At 41.7% G+C, this 26,686-nt stretch overlaps 1 protein-coding gene across 2 annotated transcripts; it reads left to right on the forward strand.

Moving 5' to 3' along the window:
• The first annotated feature begins 1,115 nt into the window (after positions 1–1,115).
• On the forward strand, positions 1,116–25,811 carry gcn1 (GCN1 activator of EIF2AK4). 2 transcript variants are annotated; one of them, XM_026320980.1, is made up of 57 exons: positions 1,116–1,154; positions 2,380–2,482; positions 2,578–2,641; positions 2,780–2,911; positions 3,183–3,291; positions 3,488–3,586; positions 4,267–4,401; positions 4,503–4,680; positions 4,777–4,851; positions 5,030–5,158; positions 5,241–5,291; positions 5,388–5,486; positions 5,630–5,803; positions 5,892–6,044; positions 6,156–6,248; positions 6,337–6,412; positions 7,612–7,771; positions 7,921–8,110; positions 8,238–8,362; positions 8,612–8,790; positions 8,892–8,985; positions 9,062–9,175; positions 9,280–9,478; positions 9,564–9,716; positions 10,070–10,251; positions 10,611–10,691; positions 10,922–11,065; positions 11,215–11,339; positions 11,464–11,653; positions 11,761–11,831; positions 12,723–12,888; positions 13,036–13,230; positions 13,388–13,634; positions 13,803–13,924; positions 14,035–14,149; positions 14,508–14,687; positions 15,093–15,313; positions 15,417–15,485; positions 15,561–15,699; positions 15,791–15,987; positions 17,094–17,236; positions 17,330–17,447; positions 17,641–17,856; positions 17,992–18,156; positions 18,936–19,097; positions 19,187–19,279; positions 19,366–19,509; positions 19,648–19,917; positions 20,113–20,226; positions 20,908–21,138; positions 21,285–21,478; positions 22,293–22,407; positions 22,757–22,853; positions 23,113–23,261; positions 23,828–23,938; positions 24,859–25,080; positions 25,176–25,811. In XM_026320980.1, the coding sequence occupies exons 1-57, from the start codon at positions 1,137–1,139 to the stop codon at positions 25,299–25,301; spliced, it is 8,016 nt and encodes a 2,671-aa protein (XP_026176765.1). In that variant the 5' UTR covers positions 1,116–1,136; the 3' UTR covers positions 25,302–25,811. The 2 variants fall into 2 exon arrangements, with proteins under 2 accessions (XP_026176765.1, XP_026176766.1); XM_026320981.1 differs by having other exon boundaries at positions 23,116–23,261.
• The last annotated feature ends 875 nt before the right edge of the window (positions 25,812–26,686 follow it).

The following is a 26,686-nucleotide window of genomic DNA, read 5'->3' on the forward strand; positions in this document are numbered from 1 at the left end:
CTTGTGTTTCAATTAACTTTAACTTTTTTCAGAAAAAGCAAAGAAAAACAGTTTTCTGTATACAGTTACAAGCATAATGTACATGCTCACAAATCTTACAAAAAAACACTTTCCAAGCACAGCTTTATGAATTATATTCCATTACCACTCTACTTACACTAAAACAACCCAATTATACTAATATCATGTCTTTAGATTTTATAAAACGAACCAAAAAAAACTTTGTAACATTTCTGTCCAGGAGAGGTCACCAATTCTCAGCCTCTTGGATCACTACACAACTGTTGTTGGCTGTTGTAGACCTACTTTACACCCTAATCCCTATTTGCAACTATGCTGTCCAAGTTTCAAAATTATCTTTTTTTTTTTTTTTTAAATGGTACATTTAAACATTTGATATGCTATGTTATATTGTGAATAAAAATTTGGTTTATGAGATTTAGAAGTCATTGCATTCTGTTTTATGTAGATTTTACACAGTGCCCCAACTTTTTAGGAATTGGGATTGTACCAAAATACCTTATTAAGCTTGGTTTGTAACACTCTCTCCATCAAATCTGAGCTCTTAGGATCCTAATATATATTCAACATAATGTTACATTTAGAAAACGTATTCATGCCATGGTTCTATTGCAGTATTCAAGGACTAAAGCATTTTCTTTTTAACTTATTTTTGCCAACTCAAAAAGTAAACGATACACAGTATAAAATAACTTTAAAACTACTTTGTGTACTTTTTTTTGCTTCATTTGAGGGGACATTTTTCTGTTCTAAAACAGCTTTGGTTTGCGATTGAGTTGCATCCCTTTGAATACCATTTTCTCTTTCTCCTGAGTGAGGGTAGCAGGTGGGAATATATCAAATTTTATTGTTCTTAAATGTGTGTAAATGTGATGTGTGACGCTTTTAATTCCACGTGTTTTCTTCCTAAACCTTTAGGAGTTTACCCACATTTCAACACGTTAATGGAACATGTTTGAAGATATGTATTTTAATTAGGATTTATTTTCAACGTCCAACATAATATTGTCGATGTTTACATTATTATAGGCCGATTCAACAAGAAAAAATTTTACGTACCTGTTGTGACCTGGAAGTGACGTAAGCAAGTTCTTCCGGGTATCAAGACCGGCAAGATGGCAGCGGACACGCAGGTTTGTGTGGCTGTTTTTCAATAGTGCGCTACCCGCCTACAAAACGGTAATTCCGTATCGTAGAAAACAATTTCGCGGTATCTAGTGTGTTGTTTTATGGTGATTTTGGTGGGTTTGGGTGTCGAACGGGATACTCGTGCAGAAACGAGCAGCAGCTAGCTGCTGCAGCTAGCATAGAGCTACGTAGCCTCAGAGCAGCTCACGGCGACACTACGACACGGTGTCGCTTTGTTAAGTAGCTGCTTACTGTCATTGACATCCTGTGGTGAGAATGGCCTGAGGCAGACAGATTAGCGCCCTGTGTGGAGATGATGACTCCTGAGCAAAGATAAGTGTCGACGCCATGAAAACTTTTCAGACTTATATAATCCTGCCTGAGTATTACAGTCCTCGGCTTGTGTTTCACTACTGCGGCCCCTCCTGTTGAGGCAGGACGCTGACGTTTGTTTAGGAGAAACATTTTTCCTCTTACGTTGGTGTGTAATTCTGCAGTGTCATTTTTATGAAGCCAGCTGAAATATATTGACAGTGGCTCCTAGTTCCAGACTCAAGTGTGTGGGTAAGCTGCCTTTGGCTGGGCGATGTGGAAAAAAATCTCATCACGATCATTTTTTTCGTATCAGACGATATCGATATATATCATGATATAAACCAAAGGACTATTGCATTAAAACTTTAAGGTTCCTTTTTACTCCTACGTGACCAACATTAGATAAAGATGTAAGGTTCATTTTGATTTAAAAATTTATTTTCTTCTTAAAAATTGAACATAGCTAACATAGCACACTATACAACTAAATAAATAAAATAGTTATATGTTTATAAATAGTTAATAGTTGCTTCAAATATATGAAATATCTCCACACCACTAAAGTCCCCAGACCCTTGCTCTCAACAATGCTCTCGTCTTTTGAGCCCCGGGCTGTGTCTGTTTGGGTGTTTTCATCATTGATGCTGACGCTCGCGTTGTTTTCTGTTCATTTTCTGTTCTGTTCATCTTCTCTTTAATCTGCTACGTGATTGGGTCGAAGACCTGTCCATATCAAATAAAAAATGGCCAACTCTTGTCATCGAGATCGATCTTGATCTTATGGTGATGCAGCAATAACATTCAATATGTGGCACAGCTGTAGTCCCACATCATCATGACTCGCAGCGTCTCTGCTGCCATTCACTTCACTGATGTCATTAAAGCAATCCTCATAGTAACTGAGACGTCTGTCAGGTTTCAGACACTCTGAAGAAATTTGCTCAGAAAGTGACTACAGCCAGTGTGAAAGAGCGAAGGGAGATATTTGGAGAGCTGAAACAGTGTCTAAAGGGCAAAGGTAAGAAATTTTGTTTTGAACCTCCCCACACTGTGATGCTGTAGTTAGAAGGTGCTATAATCAACACTAATGCTTCTTTAATTTCTCTTTTTTAGAGATACCAGAGCCTGCCATCAAAGGACTATGCAAACTCTTCTGTCTCACCCCACACAGATATCAGTAGGTGTACACAGTCACTTTGAAAACCATACCAAATATAATGTGAGGTTTCGTTCTTTTTTTTTTTGTTGTTGTATTCTTGTGAATCCTTTGTGTATTCTTGTCCTGTATGTTTACACGGGTATGTGTGCTTCTCAGGGATGCGGCATCACGCAGAGAGCTGCTCTCAGTGATTGCCCAGCTAGCTGACACTCAGCCTGACATCCTGGTGACCAGCCTCCCCCACTGCCTGCTGAACAGTGGAGTCATCAGCAAAACTGGACAGCCCAGGTCCTGCTCAGAACTTTAGATTGCACATTTCTCAGTATGGAAGATGTGTTTGATATGTTTTGCTCTAAACAAAATAAATGTTATGTTATTCAAAGGTTTATGCAAGATTTTATATAATATGAGGCAGAATTAAGTTAAAGTAGGAAGAATATTTATGATTGGATGATAAGGCAATTTAAAACATTAAAAACAAACATCACCTTAATTAAAAATAGACTGCACTCCCTCTCATGCTTGTCTCCCTCTCATGCTTGTCTCATTACACTTACAGTAAAGGAACAGGCTCTGCTGCCTTCATTGGCTTGTCTTGGACCTGCCTTTTGGTCTCCAATGTGTGTTCTGCCCCAGAGAAAAGAGAAGGATCCATCTGGAAGAAAATGGTTAGTGAAAGAGTTTGACTTACGCATTCATAGTTATCGACCCTGTGTAAGAAAACTGTCTATACAGAGTGACAGTTCTCATGGAAGTGTTATTTCACCATTGCTCCAAATTTTCCCACATATGACAACAGTCATAGTTTTATTTTGGCTGTTGGCATCACTTCATGGCTTCACGGTGTTTTGTCCTCTCCATTAGGTGGAGATACAGAGCCTTCTTGTGGCTGAAGTAGTGGGTGGAGCCAAGACCACCGCTCAGAAATCTGGTCTCAAGCATGTCAGACATCTCTGGCAGGAGGTAAGTATCAAATACACAGCACAGAAACACATACATGTTGGCTCTGTCAGAGGGGATGAACGAGTCTGATAATGAGACTGAGCTGCCCTTTGTATTCACTCCACTCATTCAGTTTATGTGTCTCACTTAATGTGGGGTTTGGTGTCCTGACAAGATGATCTGCACTGGTCAGGGATTTTCATCCCATCAAAAGCATAAATTATAGAATTTTCTTACCGTCTCAGCCCAGTGTTCATCAATACTCCCAACTGTTTTTTTGTCAAATTCGCCAGTCTGTTTGTAGTACAAGTCCAGTTTGGGCAGACATTTAAGTTATTTGAAATGTAATACTGATACTAATAGTGAAGCACTACTACAAATCAAATAATAGAAAACCTGATGAAGGTCTTGTTTTTTCCACTGGATGCAATTCAACACTGACTTCTATCAGTTATTTCTCCCTATAATATTAATGCTGTCTGAATGGGGACGTAGACTATTGTCTTAAACTCAGAATCAATTAAAAACTACTAGATCTGTGACCCTTTAAAATCAGGTGAGACATTTGTGATATTGGGATATAGATTGAAATATAATTCAATTTGTTTACACCTAGAAGCAGCCATGGATCTTAGAGCGGAGAACAACTGAAGAGAGACAGGAAAGATGGATTGGTCTGACACTTTGTCTGTCTTTAACAGATTCCTGGACTGGTTGATGAATACATCAGCACTCTATTGAGTCTGGATCAGAGCCCAACAAGTCTGGCCATGCTAGGGTTGTGTTTAGACTTCTGCACGACTCAGAAAGACAAAGCTACAATAGAGAAGCATAAGGTGAGAATTTATTAATCACATCTGACTAGTGATCTTAAAATTTTAGAAATAATGTGCAAGCATGACTGTCACATATATCCTTATATGTGCTGTTTTCCCAGAGTGCCCTGCTGGATCTGTATATAAAGTCTGTTCTCATGAGCAAGACAAAACCACAACAGCACATTCTGGACAAAAGTGGCTCTTTAGTGCGTCATGTGTCCCACTCTGAATTCAAGGAGCTACTGCTCCCTTCTTTGCAGAAGACGATGCTCCGCAGTCCAGAGAACGCTATGCAGAGTGAGGCTCTTTTAGTTTGTGATGATGTCCTTTAATACTTACCCACTCAGGTAGCTCTCACACAGTGAATTTAAACACTGTCTTCACTGTTTCCAGCCATTTCATGTCTGCTGTCCATGGTAACTCTCGATCTCAGCCAATATGCCATGGATATTGGAAAGGCCATTGCAAGTAAGTCCCTATTGGGTACTCAATTTATTTGTCTTGTGTGCTTTTTATGGGCCTTAATCTTAAAAATGTGTCTTTGTGCTTTAACAAGGGTATTATCTGACACATGGGAAATAACAAGGACTGGTTGCTCAGTTTAGCCGAACAGTGTGTATAATTGCTGGTACGGTCTTTGTTACAGGCCAACTCAAAGCTAATAATGCCCAACTGATGGAGGAAGCAGTCCAGGCCATGCAGAACCTGGCCCAGCAGTGTAGTGACCTCACCGCTGTGCAGGACATCGTCACACACCTCTTCAAGATCCTTGGAGGTGAGCTGGTGGTCTAAGATCGTTTAATGGTTTTAATCATCTTTGGTTTTGCTCACCTGAAGCATAATTGTTTTGGTTGCAGGTTCTGAGGGAAAACTCACAGTTGTTGCTCAGAAAATAAGTGTGCTTTCAGGTAAGAACCCTTACAAACACTGTTTTGTGAATTATCTGTTGGATAGAAGTGCAAGTAAGCATTTTTTGACCCTTAAAATTTGTCATCTGGTCATAGGGATTGGCAGCTGCAGCCATCATGCCGTGTCAGGAACCTCCAGCCAGACTCTCAGCTCTGCAGTCACCGTGATGTTTATCCCTTATTTACAACAAGAAGGTACTGTAGTTTCTTTTCCTTCAGAATTCTGTGCAGATTTATTTTCAGGCGATAAGACTATATGAGCCTGTAATGCAAGTTTAAGCCTTGTGCCTGAAAAGGACACAGTGTTATCTGGTACTAAGTTTTCTTTCTTTATTCAGTCCACGAGGCCACCTTGGTGCATGCAGTGTCTGTACTGTCTCAGTGGAGCAGTCGCCTCACAGTCGAAGTTCCCCGTGCTCTGATGGATTGGCTGAAGAAAGCTTTTACCCTCAAGACCTCCACCTCTCCGGTTCGACACGCCTACCTTCAAGCCATGCTAGGGGCTTTTAAAGGTCAGTCACACAAAGGACCTGCTGCATTTTAAATGTGCAGTACAGATATCTAAGCTGAACTGTAATCACGCTTTTCCTTGGTGTTTAGGTGACACTTTGGCCCAGGCCTCAGACCTCATGCCCTTATTCCTCCAAACAGTGGAGAAGGCTGCAGGACAGAACTCCCAGCATGCTCTGCTTGCAGAAGGTGTGGCAGCTTCTGTTCTATTGAGCCGACTGGCCCTGCTGGAGACACAGACAGGTGTGGCTGACCTCTGAACAATTACTTTTTCTCATTTATGGAGACTGTTGGTGAAGTCTCACCACCTAAGGGTGGAATCTGATGATGATGTTTTTTGACTTATCTGTGCAGAGGCCAAATTCTCCAGCTTTTGGAACCTGGTTTTAGATGAGAAGAAGCCACTATTTACCACGGAGAAGTTTATATCCCAGGCCAGTGAGGAAAGTAAGCACTTTTTTCTCCTATCATGTTAAAGGGTATTGACATAAGCTTTCAGTGTAAGGATGACTGATTTCTGTCTGTTGTATTCTAGCTCTGCTCACAGTGCTGCTACTCTGTGAAAGGCTCTTTTTGGACCACGCCCACAGACTTAACACCAGCAAATCACAGTGAGTTTGATGTTCCCTTAAACTGTGCATAACTTTAATCCTACAAATGTCTTGGAGCACTTATATATTCTATTTTATTGTTTGCATACTTGCCTGTGCACCCAGAGGATTAAAAAGGTCAGGGCCCAGACATCTCAGAAAATTGCCAAACACTGGATTATGTTCCTTTAACTTACAGTGGGCCATAACATAAATTTCTCTGAATGCTGACTCTTGCAGTGATTTCCTGTATTGTTAGTGTTCTGTTACTGTCAATTGTGCTGAGTCAGCCAACCTGACTTAGCGACCATACTTATGTAACACCAAATTGCATCATTTGGTTACATAATATTTCTTTCAAATATATGCATCTCTTTAGAAGAACCCAGGATAATGATAATGTTCATGCAAACATGATTAAAAGAACATTTCTTTAAGTGTTAGCATTCACTTGTAGGCTGGTTATTAGCATTAGCATGATAACACTTAGATTTATAAAATGAATACATACTTTTTCTTCTCTGAGGAAATCATAATCAGATTCTGGTGTATAAACAGATAAAGAATTGCAATGTATCATAGCATAGTTATGGCTTATTATTGCATGATGCATGAAGTTTTTCTACTTCAATAAACATGTGCTTATAAGCGCATTATAATGAATTATGAGCTATTGATCATGTGTTAGTATTAAGATTAAGAACTTAATTTATTCATCCCAAACTGGAATGAACCCACCCAAAGTACACACACAGCAGTGAACACACACTGTGGACACACACCCGCAGCAGTGGGCACCTCGGGGAGCAGTTGGGGGTTCGGTGGTCTCAGGGGCTCAGGGGTCTCACCTCAGTCGTGGTATTGACAATTCCTGCCGGTCTAGAGACTCGAACCCGCAACTTTCGGGTTACAAATCTTGCCAAGTGTTAATGTGTTACGTCAGTATTTCTTTATTGGCTGTGTGTTTTATTGTACTTGGTAGTAGCATGTTAGAGGACACCTGATATTTCTAATAATAGAATTATTCTTACTATTGTCCTATAGCATAGCATAGGCCTAACCACTTATAATACTCCATGTGAAGAAACTCTCATATACAATATAGTAAAAATACAGTGATTATCATCTAATAATCAACATCACATTAATGATCTTTTTTTTTCTGTGATATAGAGCTGAGTGTATTCTATATTCTGTATTCTTATGTACCTGTTCTATAGGATGTATCATCACGCCATAGTTGCAGTTCTGCTGTCCCGGAGCTGGCGTGTAAGGAAAAGGGCACAACAGACAATCAGGAAGCTGCTGTCCTCTCTGGGTGGATCCAATCTTGCCCATGGCCTTCTTGGAGAACTCCGTGTGGTCATCAACAAACACAAAGTACTATAAATAATTTCCATATAGACCACATAAACATAGAGCTACTAACCACTGAGAACTAATGTATACAAACACTGCTGTTTAAGCAAAATAAACAAAACATTTTTTTCCAGCCTGATTGTTACTGACTGTGTGTTATAAACTCTCAGGTTTTACCCCCAGATGTCCTGGTGTCAGAGTCAGGAGAGTTAACTGAGCTGGGCCGCAGCTACATTCCTCCTCGTGTCCTGCTGGACGCACTGTGTGTTGTTTGCTCCTCTGCCAGTCAATGGGGCGACCCTGCTGAAGCAGAGAATTTGGCCATGGAGATCCTCATAGTCACTCATCATCCATCCATAGGTGTGACAATGAGTTGGTGTCCAGAATGAATCTGCTCCTTACTTGTTTTTGCACTTATAACACTGGTAACTGCGTTGGTGCTTTGTCCTATGTTCTACCTATCATCAACTTCATGTGTGTCTTTCAGTTGCAGCTCGCCATGGCCTCTGGCCTACTCTGCTCTCCTCCATGAGAATAAAAGCAGAAGAATTCATAGACAAGAATCTGGAGGCTATTCTGCCACATCTGCTGGAGGTCAATGCAGACAACCAGGTCTGACAGTAACACACACTGCATTTACATGAGCTTTATACACAAAAGAACACTAACAACTGATTCCTGCAAAGATACCATGGTGTCTGAAAGATAGGTTACATCTTTTTTTTTTTTTTTTTTTTTATAAATGTTGTTTAAAAATGATATGAAATGTACAGATTAGCTTGCAAAAGATATTAGTCCTTGACTTAGCTTATGTATTTTACCAGACACCACGATCTTTAGTGATCATATTTCTCTCTGCAGGCGGTCAGAAACGCTGTCGGTGCCCTATCTGCCCTCTCCCCCAACAAGCTGTTACCACGGGTAATCAGTCATGTCATTGAGGGGCTTTCACAACCTGCTCTACTTCAGGTCACCAGGGAGGAATATGCCATCATGCTGACACCTGAGGGAGAACTGTATGACAACAGCATCATTCAGAGGTAACACACAGCCTCTCCTAACATTGCAGCCTTTCAGACTGGAACTGCTGTGACATTTATTTGGAAAATTTATTTACTTCTGGTTTCCACACATGCTGCAGTGCCCAAAAGGAAAGCACCAAGAAAGTCAACATGAAAAGAGAGAACAAGGCCTACTCCTACAAGGAGCAGATCATTGAATTGGAGTTACAGGAGGTAAAGTGTATACACTGCCATCTTTGTTGTCCTGTGTTAGTCAGGAACGCATTTTGACTTCTCTTTGATCTTGCAGGAGCTGAAAAAGAAAAGAGGCATCAAAGAAGAGGTGCAGCTTACTAGCAAACAGAAGGAAATGGTTCAAGTCCAGTTTGATAAGGAGGCATCTATTCGCAAGAGACTTCAAGGGGTATGGAAGCAAGTTACTGAAATGATCACTGTTAATGCCTGTCTGAGGCATCCCATTCTGAATGCATTCTTGTTGACCTGTGGCTTACCTCTTACTGGCACCAGCATGATGTGGAACTGCAGAGTGTGGTGGGTCTGCTAGAAGCTACTCTGATAGAAAGACCGGCTCATATCACCAGGGAGCTGCCTTCAGTCCTGCAGGTTCTAATGCCACTGCTCCAATCCCCTCTTGCTGCTCCGTGCATTCAGCAGGTCTTCTTGGACATCGGAGTGTGCCTTATGCCCAAACACCTTCACTGTCTAGGTACATAACCTGTCTTGGTACTGTGTTGTATTTGTCAACATAGTTTTGTCTGGAGTCGGTGTCATTGTCTTTTTGTGCCTTCCAGCTGTGCTTGTGGGTCATGTGACTTTACGGCTGCTGAAACCAGAGTGTGAGCTGGACAAGGCCTGGGGACAGGAGGACCTGGACACAGCAGCCCACCGCACCATACTGCTGCTGCACAACCACACTGTCCCACAGAGAGAGGCCAAGACTGCTGGTGGGGACACACACAAACGCTTCAACCTCAGAATCAATCACATTTTCTTAGCACGTCTTATTTCTATAATATAATAACATTATTTGAATATGTTCAGATTTGCACCTGCTAGACAGGTGAAAAATGCAGTCTAAATTCCTGCTCACTGTCAACGCTGACTTTATTAGCTCTATAATATTTTAGGCATTGAGCTTTGTCGTCACAGAAATAAATAAATACATTTTTTTGTGAGCATGGTATGGAAGATTTTAAAAAATGAGAAATTTACCCTATTTACATTTTTTTGTCCAGAAGGTTATTGTTATCTCTTTCTGATTGCTCTTGTTTTTTTTGTATTGTCTTTTTGTCCTTAGATGTGGCTCCACTGTCTGCTCCAGCTTTCTCCTTCTGTTTCCCTCTCCTCAACACTGTGCTCAGGGAGTCTTCAGACAGCACAGAGGAGACAGAGAATATGATGACCAGAGCTCTTCAAGTCATCAATGAACACTCCCAGCTTCGGGCCAACACAGAAATTGATGATATTGTTATAGATGAGGTATAGTTAAACATGTCTAGGAGTTTAAGGCAACACTATATTTTAAGGTTGAAAACCTACATGTTACTTTAAGATGATTGGGAAATCTAATATTTATGAGAAAAAACAGAAAGCCATCAGTGCAGATCAACAGCGATGACTTAGTACAGAGGGAAATTGTTGCCATTTACCTTAACGTTTAATTTGTCAGTCTTTTGGGTGTGCACACATTGTTCGCAGCCATTACACAGTGTCATTGGTCTGTAAAACTAAATGGCATAGGAAGTGTAAAGTTTTATGTTGCAGTGCTGCCATTGTTCTGCCATGTTTATGATTTATCAATTAAGTGGGTTTTTGTTTTGTTTTTTTTTTTGTCTCAGAATGGTCCTGAACTGCTTCCACGTGTCAACATGCTGCTGCTACTGACTAGAATTATCTCCACAGCCAGCCCAAGACTCCAGGTGAAAAAGGAATTTTACAGACTGAATTAAAATTTATTTTCAATTGAGGCATTTACTGTTTATTCTTGTTGGGGCGATTTATTTTTGTATTTATTGTATGTGTAGCTTTATCAAACATTTCTTCCTCTATTCAGTCCTTTTACTGTCTTTACTGACTAAATATGACCACATGGATGAGAGAATTGTTAATAAGCCCTATAATGAAAGACATTTCACACTGTGTGTTTCAGGTGTTGGCATCTCAGTGCTTGACAGCTGTATGTGTCAGTGCTGGAGGAGGAGAGGGTTGCACTGTAGCAGAGCAGCCAGAGATCGATGTCCTGCTCAACGCCCTGCTGTCACCCTGCTTCTCTGTGCGGGACGCTGCCCTCAGAGTGAGCTTTGGATCAGTTCATTCTTATATTTGTTTATTTTTTATAAGGCAAGAAGAAAAAACTGTTAGACTGATGACAGCACTATCTTTGAATAGACTAATTATGCACTGATCTGTACTTCCATTAACATGTAACCTATCCATGCTCAGGGGTTGCTGGAGATGGAGTTTGCCTTACCCACAGACAGCACAGAGGCCAGCGGGCTAAGTTTGCTGCGTAGGCTTTGGGTTGCCAGGTTTGACGTTGAGGAAGAGGGACGAGCCTTGGCTGAAAAGTATGTGTTATGGGCTTTCTTGCTCTTTCTTCTTCTTGCATGCCTACTTTAAACTGAAACAATCTCTCAAGACTTTGATTTACTCCTTTTCAAATCTTTAATTTCTTCGCTTGTCCCTCCTCAGACTCTGGGACTCTTTGGGTCTGGAGTTGGTTTCCGAGCTCTGCTCCCTGCTGATAGGAGACGTTACCCACCATGAGGAGGCTGTCCGTTCTGCTGCGGCCGAAGCTTTGTCCAGTGCCGTGTCCAATTACAGAGACCAGTCTGCAACAGTGCTCGGTCAGCTGACTGAGCTCTACCACCAGAAACTCTATGTGAGACCTTGTGCCATGGCCAAACTGCATTACTGCTCTTATAGCTCTAGTGGGTTAATTTAAGCTCAGACACCAAACTGATACTTTTATTTTTTTTGTTTATAAAGAGGCCACCTCCAGTGCTAGATGCCCTGGGCAGAGTCATCTCTGAAGCACCACCTGACCAATGGGAGGCCAGGTAAAGTGCAATGTTTGTTTGCAAACATGACTGACATTCTCCCTAGCCACCATGGGACCTCCGGACCTGCCAACACAGACACACACCAACAGTTCAATTCTCTTTATTAAAGTGCTTTTATTACTGTTCTGGTGTTGAGCTGGCAGCCCTTTCTCCAGCAGTTGTTTCCTGCTCGTTCTTTCTCTTTCTCACACCCTGCCTGTACAGCCGTCTCCTGGTTCCATTCTTTAGTTCTGTCAAAGCTGAATCCATAAAGGGTGTCTTTCATCTGCCCACCTGGACGGCAGGCATGACTCCTCCAGGCCCTTTCCACCGTCACCCCCTGGTCACTGAGCAGGCACTCCCTAGAGCCATCACCGACCCACTATCTTGCTCGTTCTTTCCACCCACCAGCTTCCAAAACGTTCTGCTGACAGATCTGCCACCTCATCTGACTCTGTTTCCTGTGATGATCACTGGCTGGAAGTTCTTCCCTTTAACTAGCCAGGTCATCACAGAGAAATCGGACTCAGCTGCATCATAACTTCACAGCCCCAGTGACACATACCAGGGCTTCTTTAAATGTTTTTATCTTGGGAACCAAAATGAAAATCAGTTTCCCAGAAACCCAAGCTCATAAATGCACAGTTAAACACCACCTGTTAGTTCCAACAGGGGGAGGTGAGATGCCAAAAAATAGTTTCTTCGAAATAAGCTGCTTCAAAGAGCCTGTATTTTCTGCCAGTTTACTAGTTTTATCTGTGTATTTTGAGAACGATGGAATCTTAGAAAGTCTTGGCTTAATGTCTTTAGCAGTTACTTATCAAATATTATCACAGAGTAAATGTAAATGTTAAATGTTTCTTTTTGTGCACTGAGCCTCTCACACATGCACACACTCTTCCCTGTCAGGTGTGGCATTGCTCTGGCTCTGAACAAGCTGTCTCAGTACCTGGGTGAGTCACAGGTCACCCCTCTCTTCCTCTTCTTTGTTCCTGACGCTCTGAACGACCGCCACACCGAGGTGCGACGCTGCATGCTGGATGCTGCTCTGTCAGCTCTCAACACACATGGAAAGGTACAGTTCACTGCTCCCTTCTTTTCCACAGCCAGCTTCTGTATATTTTATCACATAAACACACAAATGGCTTCAAATATGTACTGTTTATTATGTGGCTAACACCTTATTAACACCTTTATGTACCTGTTCTTATGTATTTAACAGGATAACGTGAGCTCCCTGCTGCCAGTATTTGAAGAGTTTTTGAAGAACGCCCCCCAGGATGCCAGCTACGACTCTGTTCGTCAGAGTGTGGTAATTCTCATGGGGTCTTTGGCCAAACATCTGGACAAAAATGACCCCAAGGTCAAACCCATCGTAGCCAAGCTCATCACTGCACTCTCTACGCCTTCACAGCAGGTAAGCTTTTCCCTACTCATTCTGTACTGGGTGCTTGGCGTTTGAGTTTGAATCATTGAGTTACAGTTTTTTTGTTTTTTGGGGGGTTTTTTTGTTAAAATTGAAAATGATCTCTTGTGTTTTTTTTTTTTTGTTTTTTTTTTTCATCTCTCATCAGGTTCAGGAGTCTGTGGCCAGTTGTTTACCTCCTTTAGTCCCTGCCATCAAGGAGGACGCTGCAGGAATTGTAAGAAACCTTATGCAGCTGCTGCTGGAGAGTGACAAGTATGCAGAGAGGAAAGGAGCAGCATACGGACTGGCTGGCCTGGTCAAAGGTCTCGGCATCCTGGCACTCAAACAGCAGGACATCATGACCACACTGACTGATGCCATCCAGGACAAGAAAAACTTCAGACGAAGGGAAGGTTGGTGAAGGGTTTTATTGATTTACACTTTTTGTGCAGATGTTTCAGAGTATGTCATTCTCAGTGTGTAACACATGACTGCCAGACATCACCATACTGGCAATAAATAATATATTTCTTTAGGGTCAAACAATAAGAAAGTGATGACCACCTGTTGGTCTCTTACAGGAGCGCTATTTGCCTTTGAGATGCTGTGTAACATGTTGGGGAAGCTATTTGAACCATACGTGGTCCATGTACTGCCACATCTACTGCTCTGCTTTGGAGATGGAAACCAGTATGTCAGAGAGGTGAGTGAGCAGATTGTATCCCAAGTCCACTGTGTGGTAGGCATTAATATCTCACATTCTGCTGAATCAAGTGTCATACTGTGACTTCTGCTCTGTCTTCTCATCCCTAGGCTGCAGATGACTGTGCCAAGGCTGTAATGAGGAACCTGAGTGCCCATGGGGTAAAGCTGGTCCTGCCCTCCTTGCTGGTGGCCTTAGAGGAGGAGTCCTGGAGAACCAAAGCAGGTGAGGAACCCCTTCAGGCACAGTATTCCTGTGTAATGTGTCTGTCATGCATTGAGGATTAAGTCTGCAAATGTATTTGTATTTATCTGCACATTGTTTGCCTTGTCTGGTGTTGCTTAGAAAGCTGAGGCGTTCCACCATACACACTTCTGCACATTTCCTGTACAATATAGATATGCACTGTCAAGACACACAGGCACAGTATATCATTGTTAGGTAGTTGATAATTGTCATGATAGTAGTTGTGTACTAGAGAGTGGTTGTTTTCGTTTACTAGTACATGGACATACAAACAACTGAGCTATTGCCTCAGACCATACCTTCTTATGGCTTATCCCCCTCCTCCTCCTCCTCCCAGGCTCTGTGGAGTTGTTGGGCGCGATGGCCTACTGCGCACCCAAGCAGTTGTCCTCCTGCCTACCCAGCATTGTGCCCAAGCTGACTGAAGTGCTGACTGACTCCCATGTGAAGGTGCAGAAGGCTGGCCAGCAAGCCCTCCGACAGATTGGCTCAGTCATCCGCAACCCTGAAATCCTGGGTAAGTGACTCAGAATCATGGAGCCGAGCTGCCAACGCAGAAGGCTTTTGGTCTGCAAATACTGACTTAGCTTTTATGAACATACATAATGTAGTTTTTTTTTGTTTTTTTTTCTGGACATAAAAACTGTTTTTTGCAGGGATAATTATTCTAGGGTTACTTGTACAATATTCAGAACCACTTTTAATTGTGTCTATGAACAGTTGAGCTAACCACTTAATTTTATTGCACATAGTTTAAATCAGTTCATTGTTGCATATATGTATATATATATATTTTTTAAAGTTGCATCTCCAGTTCTGTTGGAATAGTTTTTGTCCTATTTTTAAACTGTGCAGGATCCTTAAAACATTATATGAGTGTGGAGTAAATTAAGCATGCTCTGTGCCGTTGTTCTTCTCTAAGCCATCACTCCCATCCTGCTGGATGCTCTCACCGAGCCATCCAGGAAGACCCAGACATGCTTGCAGACGCTGCTTGACACCAAGTTTGTTCACTTTATTGATGCCCCGTCCCTGGCCCTCATCATGCCCATTGTCCAGAGGGCCTTCCAGGATCGCTCCACTGACACTCGTAAGATGGCTGCTCAGATCATTGGCAACATGTACTCCCTCACTGACCAGAAGGTACATGGCATTACAATGACAATGAAATGCAAATAAATTCAACTTTTATTAATCCTTCCAAACCAGTGCACTTGTTTAGCATGGTATTTGTTGTTGTCCACAGGACTTGTCACCCTACCTGCCTAGTGTTATTCCTGGACTGAAAGCCTCTCTGTTGGACCCAGTGCCTGAGGTGTGAATACAGATGATAACACTTCTACAGCACAATACACACAATAGTAGCTACACCTTTTCCTCATCTCTGCAGGTCCGTACGGTCTCAGCCAAGGCCCTGGGTGCCATGGTGAAGGGGATGGGTGAGACCTGTTTCGACGACCTTTTGCCGTGGCTCATGGAGACATTGGCCTCTGAACAGAGCTCTGTAGATCGCTCTGGAGCTGCACAAGGTCAGTACTCCACTCTCTTCCTGTGTTTGTGGTTTGCACTTAATATCATTCAACAGTGTCAGGCACTGAATGATCTGTGTGTTGGTATCAGGTCTGGCTGAGGTCATGGCCGGACTGGGAGTGGAGAAGCTGGACAAGCTGATGCCAGATGTGGTGCAAACAGCCAGCAAGGTGGACATTGCTTCCCATGTCAGAGATGGCTACATCATGATGTTCATCTACCTGCCCCTCACTTTTGGAGACAAGTTTACTCCCTACGTTGGGCCCATCATCCCTTGCATTCTCAAGGTGTGATCAACATACTTCTCTTTGCCCATTTAGCCAACTCCCATCTAGAACTGCGTATGAACTGTGTTGATAATTGTTGTGTGCTTGGAGCTGCATGTAATACTACCTTCTGTGGGCGTTTTCATTATTTAGAATGAAATCAGTGTGTAGCAGTGGTAACATTACCTGAGAGTTCCTTAAATTTAGTTCTTGCATCTAGTGAGAACTGCTGTTTATTTGTTCAAAATCAACAGGGAACATGGCTTAAAGCACAGCAGCCTCCTCTCACACGCATTGCCATTAAGGAAGGGTTAGCATATATCAAATTCATGCTGAATAGAATCCACCTCATTCTAAGTATTAGTTATCAATTGGCAATGTTCAGAGTCTTAGACGATTGCATGTCTTATCTTAAAATAGGTGCTTTTTCATGGAGTATTAGTATTAAACTAACAACTAATTCTGCACCCTGAGCTACATAAGGAACTCTCTCAACAGGTATTGGATATGTTTCACCGGATTTCTGCAATTCGTTCAATTCAAATCAAATCAAATCAAGCTTCATTTATATAGCTTATTTATCAATATAGGCTAATGCAATTCAGTATGCTTTACAAGATAAATGCAACTAGGTTTAAAAAAAAAAGGATTAATGAAAAATGTTTAAATAGAACAATGAAATAAAAGCTGAAGAGGATGCAGAGAAAGTATGCAGTGTCAAATGTAGTCTATAACAATGTATATAAGAACAACAATAATATTAATAATTAATGACAGTAGAAAGTTTGACATTATTCTCAGCTGTTCTTAGTTCCCCAGGCTTCAAAAAATGTTTTTGTCTTGCATTTTGGAACAACTAAAAAAAGCTTGCACCATAGGATCAGATGAGCATATAGGTTCATACATTGGAAGCAAGTATGCTGGTGCAAGACCATAGTGCACTTCAAAAAACAGTAAAAGACTTTTAAACTCTGCATGGAAACTTAGAGGTAACCAACATATTGGCTGGAAACCACTCAGGCACCAGAGTTGGCTCAGGATCAGTCCTAGAGAATTTCATGTTGTGACCAGTGTCTGTGTATCATAGTTTTTTGATCACACACTTTCAAATCCGTATGTCCACCTAGGCTCTGGCTGATGAGAATGAATATGTGAGGGACACTGCACTGCGAGCTGGTCAGCGAATCATCAGTATGTATGCTGAGACTGCTATTGCACTGCTGCTTCCAGAGTTGGAACAAGGCCTGTTTGATGACCTGTGGAGAATTAGGTTAGAGCTAAATACACTGAAACACATTAGTGATTGAACAAATGCCACTATAACATTGATTAACTGTACCTCTGTGCTGTTGTTGGTTTGCAGGTTCAGCTCTGTGCAGCTGCTTGGAGACCTGTTGTTCCATATCTCTGGAGTAACAGGGAAGATGACCACAGAGACGGCCTCTGAGGATGACAACTTTGGAACAGCTGCCTCCAATAAAGTATGAATACACTTCTTCTTTACAAAACATTCTTCTACTGAACCCATCTCCTGCAGTTAATAAAAAAAATAAAGGTTGTCTTTCTGTTATGTCTTTAATTCCCCTTACAGAGGTACACAGTTGGCCTGTTTATAAAAACTTTTTATACATTGATTTCTCAGCAATTACTGACATTTAATCTTGTGTGTCCCAGGCTATCATTTCTGCTCTGGGTGCTGAGCGGCGCAACCGTGTCCTGTCTGGCCTCTATATGGGCCGGTCAGACACCCAGCTGGTGGTTCGACAGGCTTCCCTTCATGTGTGGAAGATCGTGGTGTCCAACACTCCCAGAACCCTTCGAGAGATCCTCCCAACCCTCTTCAGTCTCCTGCTGGGCTTCCTGGCTTCCACCTGCCCCGACAAGAGAACGGTCTGACTTCTTACTGTATAACCCCCTCTGTTTTTACATTTCCTGGTTGGCGACTGTCAGCACTTGTACTTGCCTGCTGCTGTGAAAGCGTGCACAGGGCCTTTTTATGGACTACATGTCTACATGTGATTTCAGATTGCTGCTCGAACACTGGGTGACCTGGTGAGGAAGCTGGGAGAGAAGATTCTCCCTGAAATTATTCCCATCTTGGAGGAGGGGCTACGCTCCGACAAGAGCGACGAGAGGCAGGGTGTCTGCATCGGTCTGAGTGAGATCATGAAGTCCACCAGCAAAGATGCGGTGAGTCAAGCTGATACTGTAACACACACACACAAACATCATAGCTAGCAGGGGTGAATGATGTAAAGATCATAGTTGCCCACCGCAGCAGAAGTAGAATTTTTATTTTTTTTTTTAAGTAGGGTGTGAGATCTGTTCCCAAGATTTGTGCTACAATCCTGGGAACATGTTATATTTTTTGTATTTTAAGGATTTCTTTTAAAGATGCAGATTATTCAAAATAAAGATTTTTGTGTGGAATCTAGAGCAGTTTTTCACATGAGCACCATTTAGACACAGTGCTTTACAGTAAGGATAGCTGTGATGGCATATGTAAATGTATATGGGTCAATGATTCAGAAGCTCCAAATCTCATGTTATCGTGATATGTCACATGCCCAAACTTGTAATCAGATGAGGAATGCCCCATGGCTGATGACATTTGAAGCTTCAGAAGCCACTGAACTGAGTTAGCTTGCACATGTGATTATGAACATTAGCAGGATTAGGAGAGAGGAGAACAATTGAGGAATAGGCTGAGATACACTAAAAACATAATCATGAGAACATTCCCATCTGATACATAGTAATAATGTTGTCATAGTAAAATACCAAAATATATGAGTAGCCCCTTTTTCCTGTTTTTTTTTTTTTTTTGTTTTGTTTTTTTTTTGGGTCATATCTGTGTGAACGTGAGACTCCTTTCTGTTCAAGGTGATTTTTGAAGTCTTAGCTTATCCCAGGAATCTGATCTGAAATAAGCTGGATGTAATATGAACCTGACTCTGTTAATACTGCAGGTGCTGGTGTTCTCTGAGTCACTGGTCCCCACAGTGAGGAAGGCTCTCTGTGACCCCCTGGAGGAGGTTCGAGAGGCTGCAGCCAAAACCTTTGAACAGCTCCATGCAACCATCGGTCACCAGGCTTTGGATGACATCTTGCCTACCCTGCTCAAACAGCTGGTAGGAGATTGAGGACATAAACAGTACCTAAGGTCCAAACAGAGAGTTTTTAATGTGACTTACAATACACTGCATATCTTTTTTGTCAGGATGATGAGGAGACAGCTGAGTTTGCTTTGGATGGTCTGAAGCAAGTCATGGCGGTGAAGAGTCGCTCTGTGCTGCCTTACTTAGTTCCAAAGGTACTGTCAGTCAGATATTTCCTTTTTTAGGCCTTCTCATTGTGTCTGCCTGTATGTTTGAATAAAGTGAATGTGCTGTGTACCAGTTGACTGCTCCTCCTGTGAACACCCGGGTGCTGGCCTTCCTGTCTGCTGTGGCTGGAGATGCTCTGACTCGCCACCTAGGGGTTATCCTGCCTGCCCTGCTCTCCTCCCTCAGAGAAAAGCTGGGAACAGAGGAAGAGGCCCAGGTAACATTGTCATTCTCCAGTTATGATGGAGACTGCTCCTGCTGTGTTATAACCTTACATCCCAAGCAGATTGTTCTTTTTCATCTTTTAACTTTTTTTTACATTGCTAGTGCAATTTTTTGTTTCTCTTTGTCTCAGGAGTTGTGCAGCTGCCAAACGGTGATCCTCTCAGTGGAAGATGAAGTGGGCCAGCGCATCATCATAGAGGACCTGCTAGAGGCCACACGAGGTGCTAACCCAGGCCTCAGACAGGCGGCTGTCACCATCCTCAATGGCTACTTTGCTCGTACTCGCCTGGACTACAGTACCCATACACGCATGCTGTTGTCAGGCCTTATCCGCCTTCTCAATGACTCCAGCCCAGAGGTCCTGTCTCAGAGCTGGGACACCATCAACTCCATCACCAAGGTGTGTTAAAGCAAAAAGGAAATTAACTGAACAATGGAACAATCTATTTAATCATAATTCATGTTTTGTTTGACACAAATGTCTTTAGTTTTGTTGTTCAGACTGCACGTAGTGAAGAAATCAGTTCATTATTTTAGTTGTTTTAATCAAAGCATAGCATAAATGTGGACTCTTGTGTTTTTTATTGCTGTGTAGAAACTGGATGCGAGCAGCCAGCTGGCTCTAATTGATGACCTGCATCGAGACATCAGATCAGCAGCTGCAGATGTGAAAGGTCACCACCTGCCTGGTTTCTGTCTGCCTAAGAAGGTAAGAACGGGCCTCCTGTCACAGTAACCATGGATGCCTTATAGCAGCATGATGAGGTCACTCTTGTTTCTACCTTTTACCACATCCCTTTGGTTCCCTGAGCTCCCGTGTTGTCAGATGACTACAATATTGCTCAAACATTATTTTAGACAAGATCCTGGTTTCTGTGTGACTAAAACTATATCAGCACTTTAACAGACATCATGACCAATCCAATTTTATTTTTATGTTTAGTCTTGCAATATCAGATCTACCACAGCAGTTAGTTAGCTGAGTCTGATTTATTCCTGGACAGGCCTTTTTAAAGCATGATACTGGACAATTTGTATGCTCCAGCAACATGATGAAAGCACAGAAAGGCCAAACTGTTTAATTCATTTAAATGACAAGATTCACATGAAAAGTCAGACACATTTGAGTTGAAATTAACAAGGTTCTGATGAAGAAGCCATTTATCTCCAGTCTTTAAATACTGGTTCAGTTCTTTGATTAAACCCTGTTAATAACATGCTTAGTCAACAAGAAATTCTGCTAATTACAGTTTAATATGTCACCTTGGCCTCTGGGAGATCATGTCGTCTGGCATGTTATGGAAGGAGAAGCTAATTGCAAAACATGAATTCTGATTAAATAGATTGTTCCAACCATGTTTATAATCATATGCGTTCTTTGTGTCTACAGGGTGTGACATGTATCCTGCCTGTCCTAAGAGAAGGTGTCCTCACTGGTAGCCCTGAGCAGAAAGAAGAGGCAGCTAAAGCATTAGGAGCAGTCATCAAACTGACCTCTCCTGAAGCGCTGCGTCCGTCTGTTGTCAACATCACTGGACCTCTTATTCGTATCTTGGGAGACCGCTTTGCCTGGACAGTGAAGACCGCACTACTGGAGACTCTCACCCTGTTGCTGGCTAAGGTTTGTACCTGCATCTCCCTATGGGACACCATGAGGCGAAATACTGTTGAAGACAGTTCGTTCTTGCTTCATAAATGGTGTGTTGTTTAGTACAATTTAAGATCAAAGTGTTTGCCTTTAACCTCTGGATTGTGCTCCTCCTCCAGGTGGGCATAGCCCTGAAGCCCTTCCTGCCACAGCTGCAGACCACCTTCCTGAAGGCCCTGCAGGATTCCAGCCGTGCTGTGAGGCTGAGGGCAGCTGAGGCTCTGGGCCAACTGGTTTCCATCCACACTAAGGTGGACCCCCTCTTCACTGAGCAGCTCTCTGCCATTCGCAATGCTGAGGACTCTGGCGTCCGGTGAGTCTTTAATCTAATCTCCTATTTCTCAAACTTGCATACAGCTTTAATATCACAGACAGACTAATGCATATTCAGTCACATTTTCCTGTCCTGTTTGGGATGATTGTTGCTGATTTTGAATTTTATATGGGATAACTACAGCAAACACAAGAACATGACACTGAGATAATTTCCACTGACATAAAATCACAAAAGAAATAAGAAAGGCATGTTATGTTTCTATTACAAAAAAAAATATTTTGAGCTTTAGTAATTTTTTTTATTTCCCTTCCTGTGAAGTGTTGGATAGTTTTACCAAACCTTCACATTTGATAAGGCAAAAAACTTTTGGTTTCCTCACAACTAGCGCACAGACGTCATGTGTGAAGTCAGTACAGGTGTAGTACATGTGTGAAAGAGTGCACAAGTAAACCACTCAGAAACAAACATTATACAGCAATCATAATTAATTGTGTGATAACTAGAGTCCCAGTATTATTGGGTGATATATAATGGAAAATAGTGTTTCCATTACATAATTTGTCCACTAGAGAGCACTGACAGTCATTTTGTCTCTGCCTCAGTCAGCCTGAACTTATTAATTAAATGTTTGTTTGTGTTTGTCCATTTAAAAAAAAAAAAAATAAATGTGCCAAAATATATATATTTTTGAAGGTACAAATATTAAAATTAAGGTCATCCTCAAAAGTCCATTATCACTGTGGCTTGAGCTGTGTTTTATGATTCAAGTTATTAAAGTAAATTTTAATAACAGGTGTTTTATGGTATATAGTGTTGTCATGCTTATGTTGTGCTCTTCACCCCCACACAGGGAGACTATGCTCCAAGCCTTAAGGTTTGTGATCCAAGGGGCTGGATCAAAAGTGGACCCAACCATCCGCAAAAACATCATCACCACATTACTTGGCATGGTGGGACATGATGAGGTATGACAGATGGAGAAACATGCCTTGCAACATCAAGTAGAGTTGAAAGAAGCTTTTTTTCCACGGCACAGCCCATAATGGCTACTGAATACATATAATAAATAACATTAAAATATGGTTTAAATACAGAAGCCTACAAGAGATTTCAGAGAGATTTGTTCAACTGAGAAGTTTCCTCTGTGATCAGTAAAAAAACGGAAGTCAGGCAGAGGATGTGGTTTTCTAAAAAGGTGGTTTTGAGCGTCCATATTGGTTTGACAACAAATGACACTGTCTGGTTGTCTGACTGGTGTGTGTTTCTCTGTGTGTGTGTGTGTGTGTGTGTGTGTGCGCGTATGTGCGCACATAGGATGCAACTCGAATGGCTTCAGCAGGCTGTGTTGGTGAGATGTGTGCCTTCCTGCCAGAGGAGGAGCTGAATAGCGTGCTACTTCAGCATATCTTGGGTTGGTATTCATATGTAAAGCTGTCATCGCCTTCAGTTTTCTGAATAAATTATTTGTGACAGTCTGAATGTATGTAGCATCTATGCCATTTATTACTACTAACCTTGTGTAGTGGCTGAAATTCTTATATTGTTATATTAACATTTCACAGGACATACTGTGCAGCAGGACTGTACACTGTCTGTGTGTGTATATTGTTCTCTGCTCCTGTAAAGCATTAAGAGCATGAGCTAATAAAAGAAAACTTTTTTGACTTTAGCAGACATGTCTGGTGTGGACTGGATGGTACGTCATGGTCGTAGCTTGGCCCTTGCCATAGCTGTGAAGTCTGCTCCTGAGAAGATGTGTGGGAAGGAATACTGTCATACTGTAACAGAAACCATTTTGACCAATGCCACTGCAGACAGGGTGAGAACAAGGTTTCTGTGTGGCCCTCTGTTTTTCGACAATACATTTCTCACCTCTCTCACGAACTGATATACATGGTTGTGATGAGTATCCATTATGCTACCTTTGGAGAAATAGTTTGGATTTATTAGAGGTGTGCTTTAACTGTTTGTTGGCTGGAGTTTAGTAGGTACCATATCTTTGCCAGGCAACTCCAGAAACTTACTGCTCTTGGCCAAGAAATATATCAGCACATAACCCACTGTTGAACAACAACTTGTTTTGACACCAGATAAACAAACAAGATATAACCAACACAATACGATACAGAGCCAAGAGTCAGGCTAGCTGTTTCTTTGTATTGAGTCTTTATTTTGAGCTAAAATAATTGTCTCCTGGCTATAGTTTCATAACTATATGAGTGTTTTATCTATCCTCATCACAAAGTGAGTGCACGACTTGTGTATAACATATATATTTAAGGAACATAAATAGAAGAGGCTATAGATCCATGCCCATGTCCTTTCCTGTTTTTTTACATTGTAAGTTGTAAGTTGTTCCTTCAGTCTTTTTATTTGCTCTTCCAGATCCCCATTGCCACTAGTGGAGTCAGAGCAATGGGATACCTGATGAGGCATCATCTGAGAACAGGAGGAGGCAGTAGTATTTCCCAGCGCATCATCACACAGTTTGTCAAGGTAAAGCAGGAACCATTTCACTGAGCAGATAATTACAAGCTGTGTACTTCCCTTTTCTGTGTCTGCACAGGTGAGGAAGTCCTTTACCCTTCTGGCTCAGATTTTGTGCAAATTATAAAGTGAAGTAAATTACTCAGAAATGTATTTTCTTTGGTAGTTTATCTGTAGGATAAATGCAGAGCACTCTGTATTCAATATTTATGAATTAATTTTCTGTAAACACTTGTTTCTGTGTAGGATCACAGACGAGCTACAGCCTTTTCTGGCTTGCATGCACCTTGTATAAAAAATTAAAGCCACACTGTTGAATGTTTTTTTTTTTTTTTTATATATGAAAGATGTTACTCATAGCAACAAACCTACTTCTAATTATAACCCACCTCTGTATATCCCCTCAGTTAAACAGTGTTTGACCATTTTTCTGCTCGTTTTGATAGTCAAACCACAAATAGCCCCAAATCAGAGCTAAAGGGAGGTTTGTGTAAAGCTTCAGCTTGTGTCAGCTACCCAGAAACACAACTCTAAAAAAATGCTAAAGTTGTTATATTTGCTGGATGTATATTTAGGCAACTATTTTCTAAGTTACTATTGTTCCAACAGTTGCAGATGAGTCACCTCAAAGAAAATCTATTAAACTATAAAAATCTTATCTTTTGTTTAGGTTTGATGGTTGTAAGAACAAAGGGGCTTAGCATTTGTCATCAGATGCACAACTTGATCCAGCTCATTCAAAATTAGCTGTTTTTTTCCCCTTGAAACCTCAAGAAAGTGAGTCAGATGATTAATTTCAAAAAGCAGCAATTCTCCTGCAGATGTGAATCGGAACATGAGGCCATTAGAGTGTTTATTGAAAGATGAGTGCCTGCTTCCAAAGATGGAGGTTTTGTGTTGTGACATGTGTTGTATATGTGACCACACAGTGTCTTCAGAATCAGTCCAGTGACATCAGACTGGTGTCAGAGCGAGTGTTGTGGTGGGTGTTCAGAGACCCAGCTACGCCACAACTGGAGGACAGTCTCATCAAGCCCCTGCTAAAGAATCTGCTGGACAACACCAAGGACAAGAACACCAGCGTCAGAGCCCAGAGCGAACACACCATCGTCAACCTGCTACGACTCCGCCAGGGAGAGGAAACCATGCAGGTCAGAGTACAGACTCTCTGGTATCATTCACAGTTCCCACATACATCCACAAAGACCTTTTCTCAGTTTCAATTTTCACTATTTCTGCATTTCAGAGTGTCACTGCCATTCTGGACTCTGCAAGTAACGACCTACTGTCAGAGTGTCACCGTCGGTCTTTGAAGAAAATCGCCAGCCTGCCAGACTCCAATGAAGAGATTGATGACACCATCCTAACATGATGGAACAGGACTGAGCAATGAAATGACATCTTTTGAAGTCATATAAAACAAATTTCCACTGTATGAGAGCCCCTGACAAACTCACCACACATGCCCATGGTGCCCTTCATGGACCAAGACTGGCATGGGTAGTGTTTCAGCTGGTTCCTTAAATCTTCCCCAACAGACTCCTTTTTTTCCTTTCTCATTTTGTGTCATTGTTTTAGTGGCCTTTAAGCCCAATTTATGGCTTTTATTTTATCTAACAACATGCAGGTTATTCTCCTGTACTAAACTACAATTAGGAAGAGGCCAAATATAATTTGGTGTTTTGCTACTTTTACCAAAATTATTTCAAGCATTTAAGATACTGTAATGAAGTGATATCCCTATCTTTAAGTTTTATTTGGACTTTGTGTGATTGAGTTGTTTGGGGGGGAGCAACCTCTTGTAAGAATAAAAGATATTCTTATGTCAGTGAGATGGTTGTTAAAAGGCAATACAAAATAAAAATAAAAAATCTTGATGTCATAACTTAGTTTGTGAAATACTGCAAAACTAATTGTAAGGGTGGAGTTGAGAATCACTGAGCTGTCACAGCTTAATGTAACTCGACTCCATGTTTCTTTGTCCTCTTCCTGCTGGTATTTTTGATTTTTTTTTTAAAAATTTGTCAGTATAGGTGACGACTATAGTTGCCTCGGGAAGCGTTCCACCCTGTTTGCATTTGCCCACTTAGTTGTCAATTTATTTAAACATAGATAAAATCTAATTGTTTGCCCATTATTCTGTACCCAACCCAAATGACAAGGTGAAAACATGTTTGTAGAAATTTTTGCAAATGTATTAAAAATCAAACAGTGACATCTCAGTGGGGTTACGTCTGGTCTTTGGCTGGGACACTAAACCATGGCATTAGCCATTAGTGTGATGAGCACTGGCTGGTGCTCATGATGAGTTCCCCACAAAGACCAGATACTCTTTTTCCCTTACATTGTTTTTGACACAATCAAAGTGGTTTCTGTCTAGCCCCTTTACCATAAAGACCTGATAGGTGGAGAGCTGCTGTGGTGCCTACTTTAGGAAGAGCCCTGGTGTTTCCAAACTTCTTCCATTTCAGTCATTGTGGTCACTGTGCTCCTGGTAAAGTCCAGAGCTTTAAAGTGGTTTTATACTATGTTTTGTTGCCCTGATACAGGTTTGTCATATAGGTCTACAGAGACATTCTTGGGCTTGGGGTTTGTCTTGGCATGCACAGTGGGACCTGATATCCACAGGTGTGTGTCTTTCCAAACCTTGTCCAATCAAATCACTGTTTTACTGCTGGACTCCACTCAGGTTCCACACACGTCAAATAGAGTTGAAACAAACAGGATGAACCTGACCACAGTCAGAAGTGTCACAGT

Source organism: Mastacembelus armatus, chromosome 9, assembly GCF_900324485.2.
Source record: "Mastacembelus armatus chromosome 9, fMasArm1.2, whole genome shotgun sequence".
Classification (NCBI taxonomy): Eukaryota; Metazoa; Chordata; class Actinopteri; order Synbranchiformes; family Mastacembelidae; genus Mastacembelus; species Mastacembelus armatus.

Bases quoted from the DNA above. Each gene is read 5' to 3' on its own strand.
- gcn1 (XM_026320980.1), top strand. The intron at 3,587-4,266 runs GTAAGTATCAAA...TGTCTTTAACAG, and splicing joins TCAGACATCTCTGGCAGGAG to ATTCCTGGACTGGTTGATGA. The intron at 9,176-9,279 runs GTATGGAAGCAA...TACTGGCACCAG, and splicing joins TTCGCAAGAGACTTCAAGGG to CATGATGTGGAACTGCAGAG.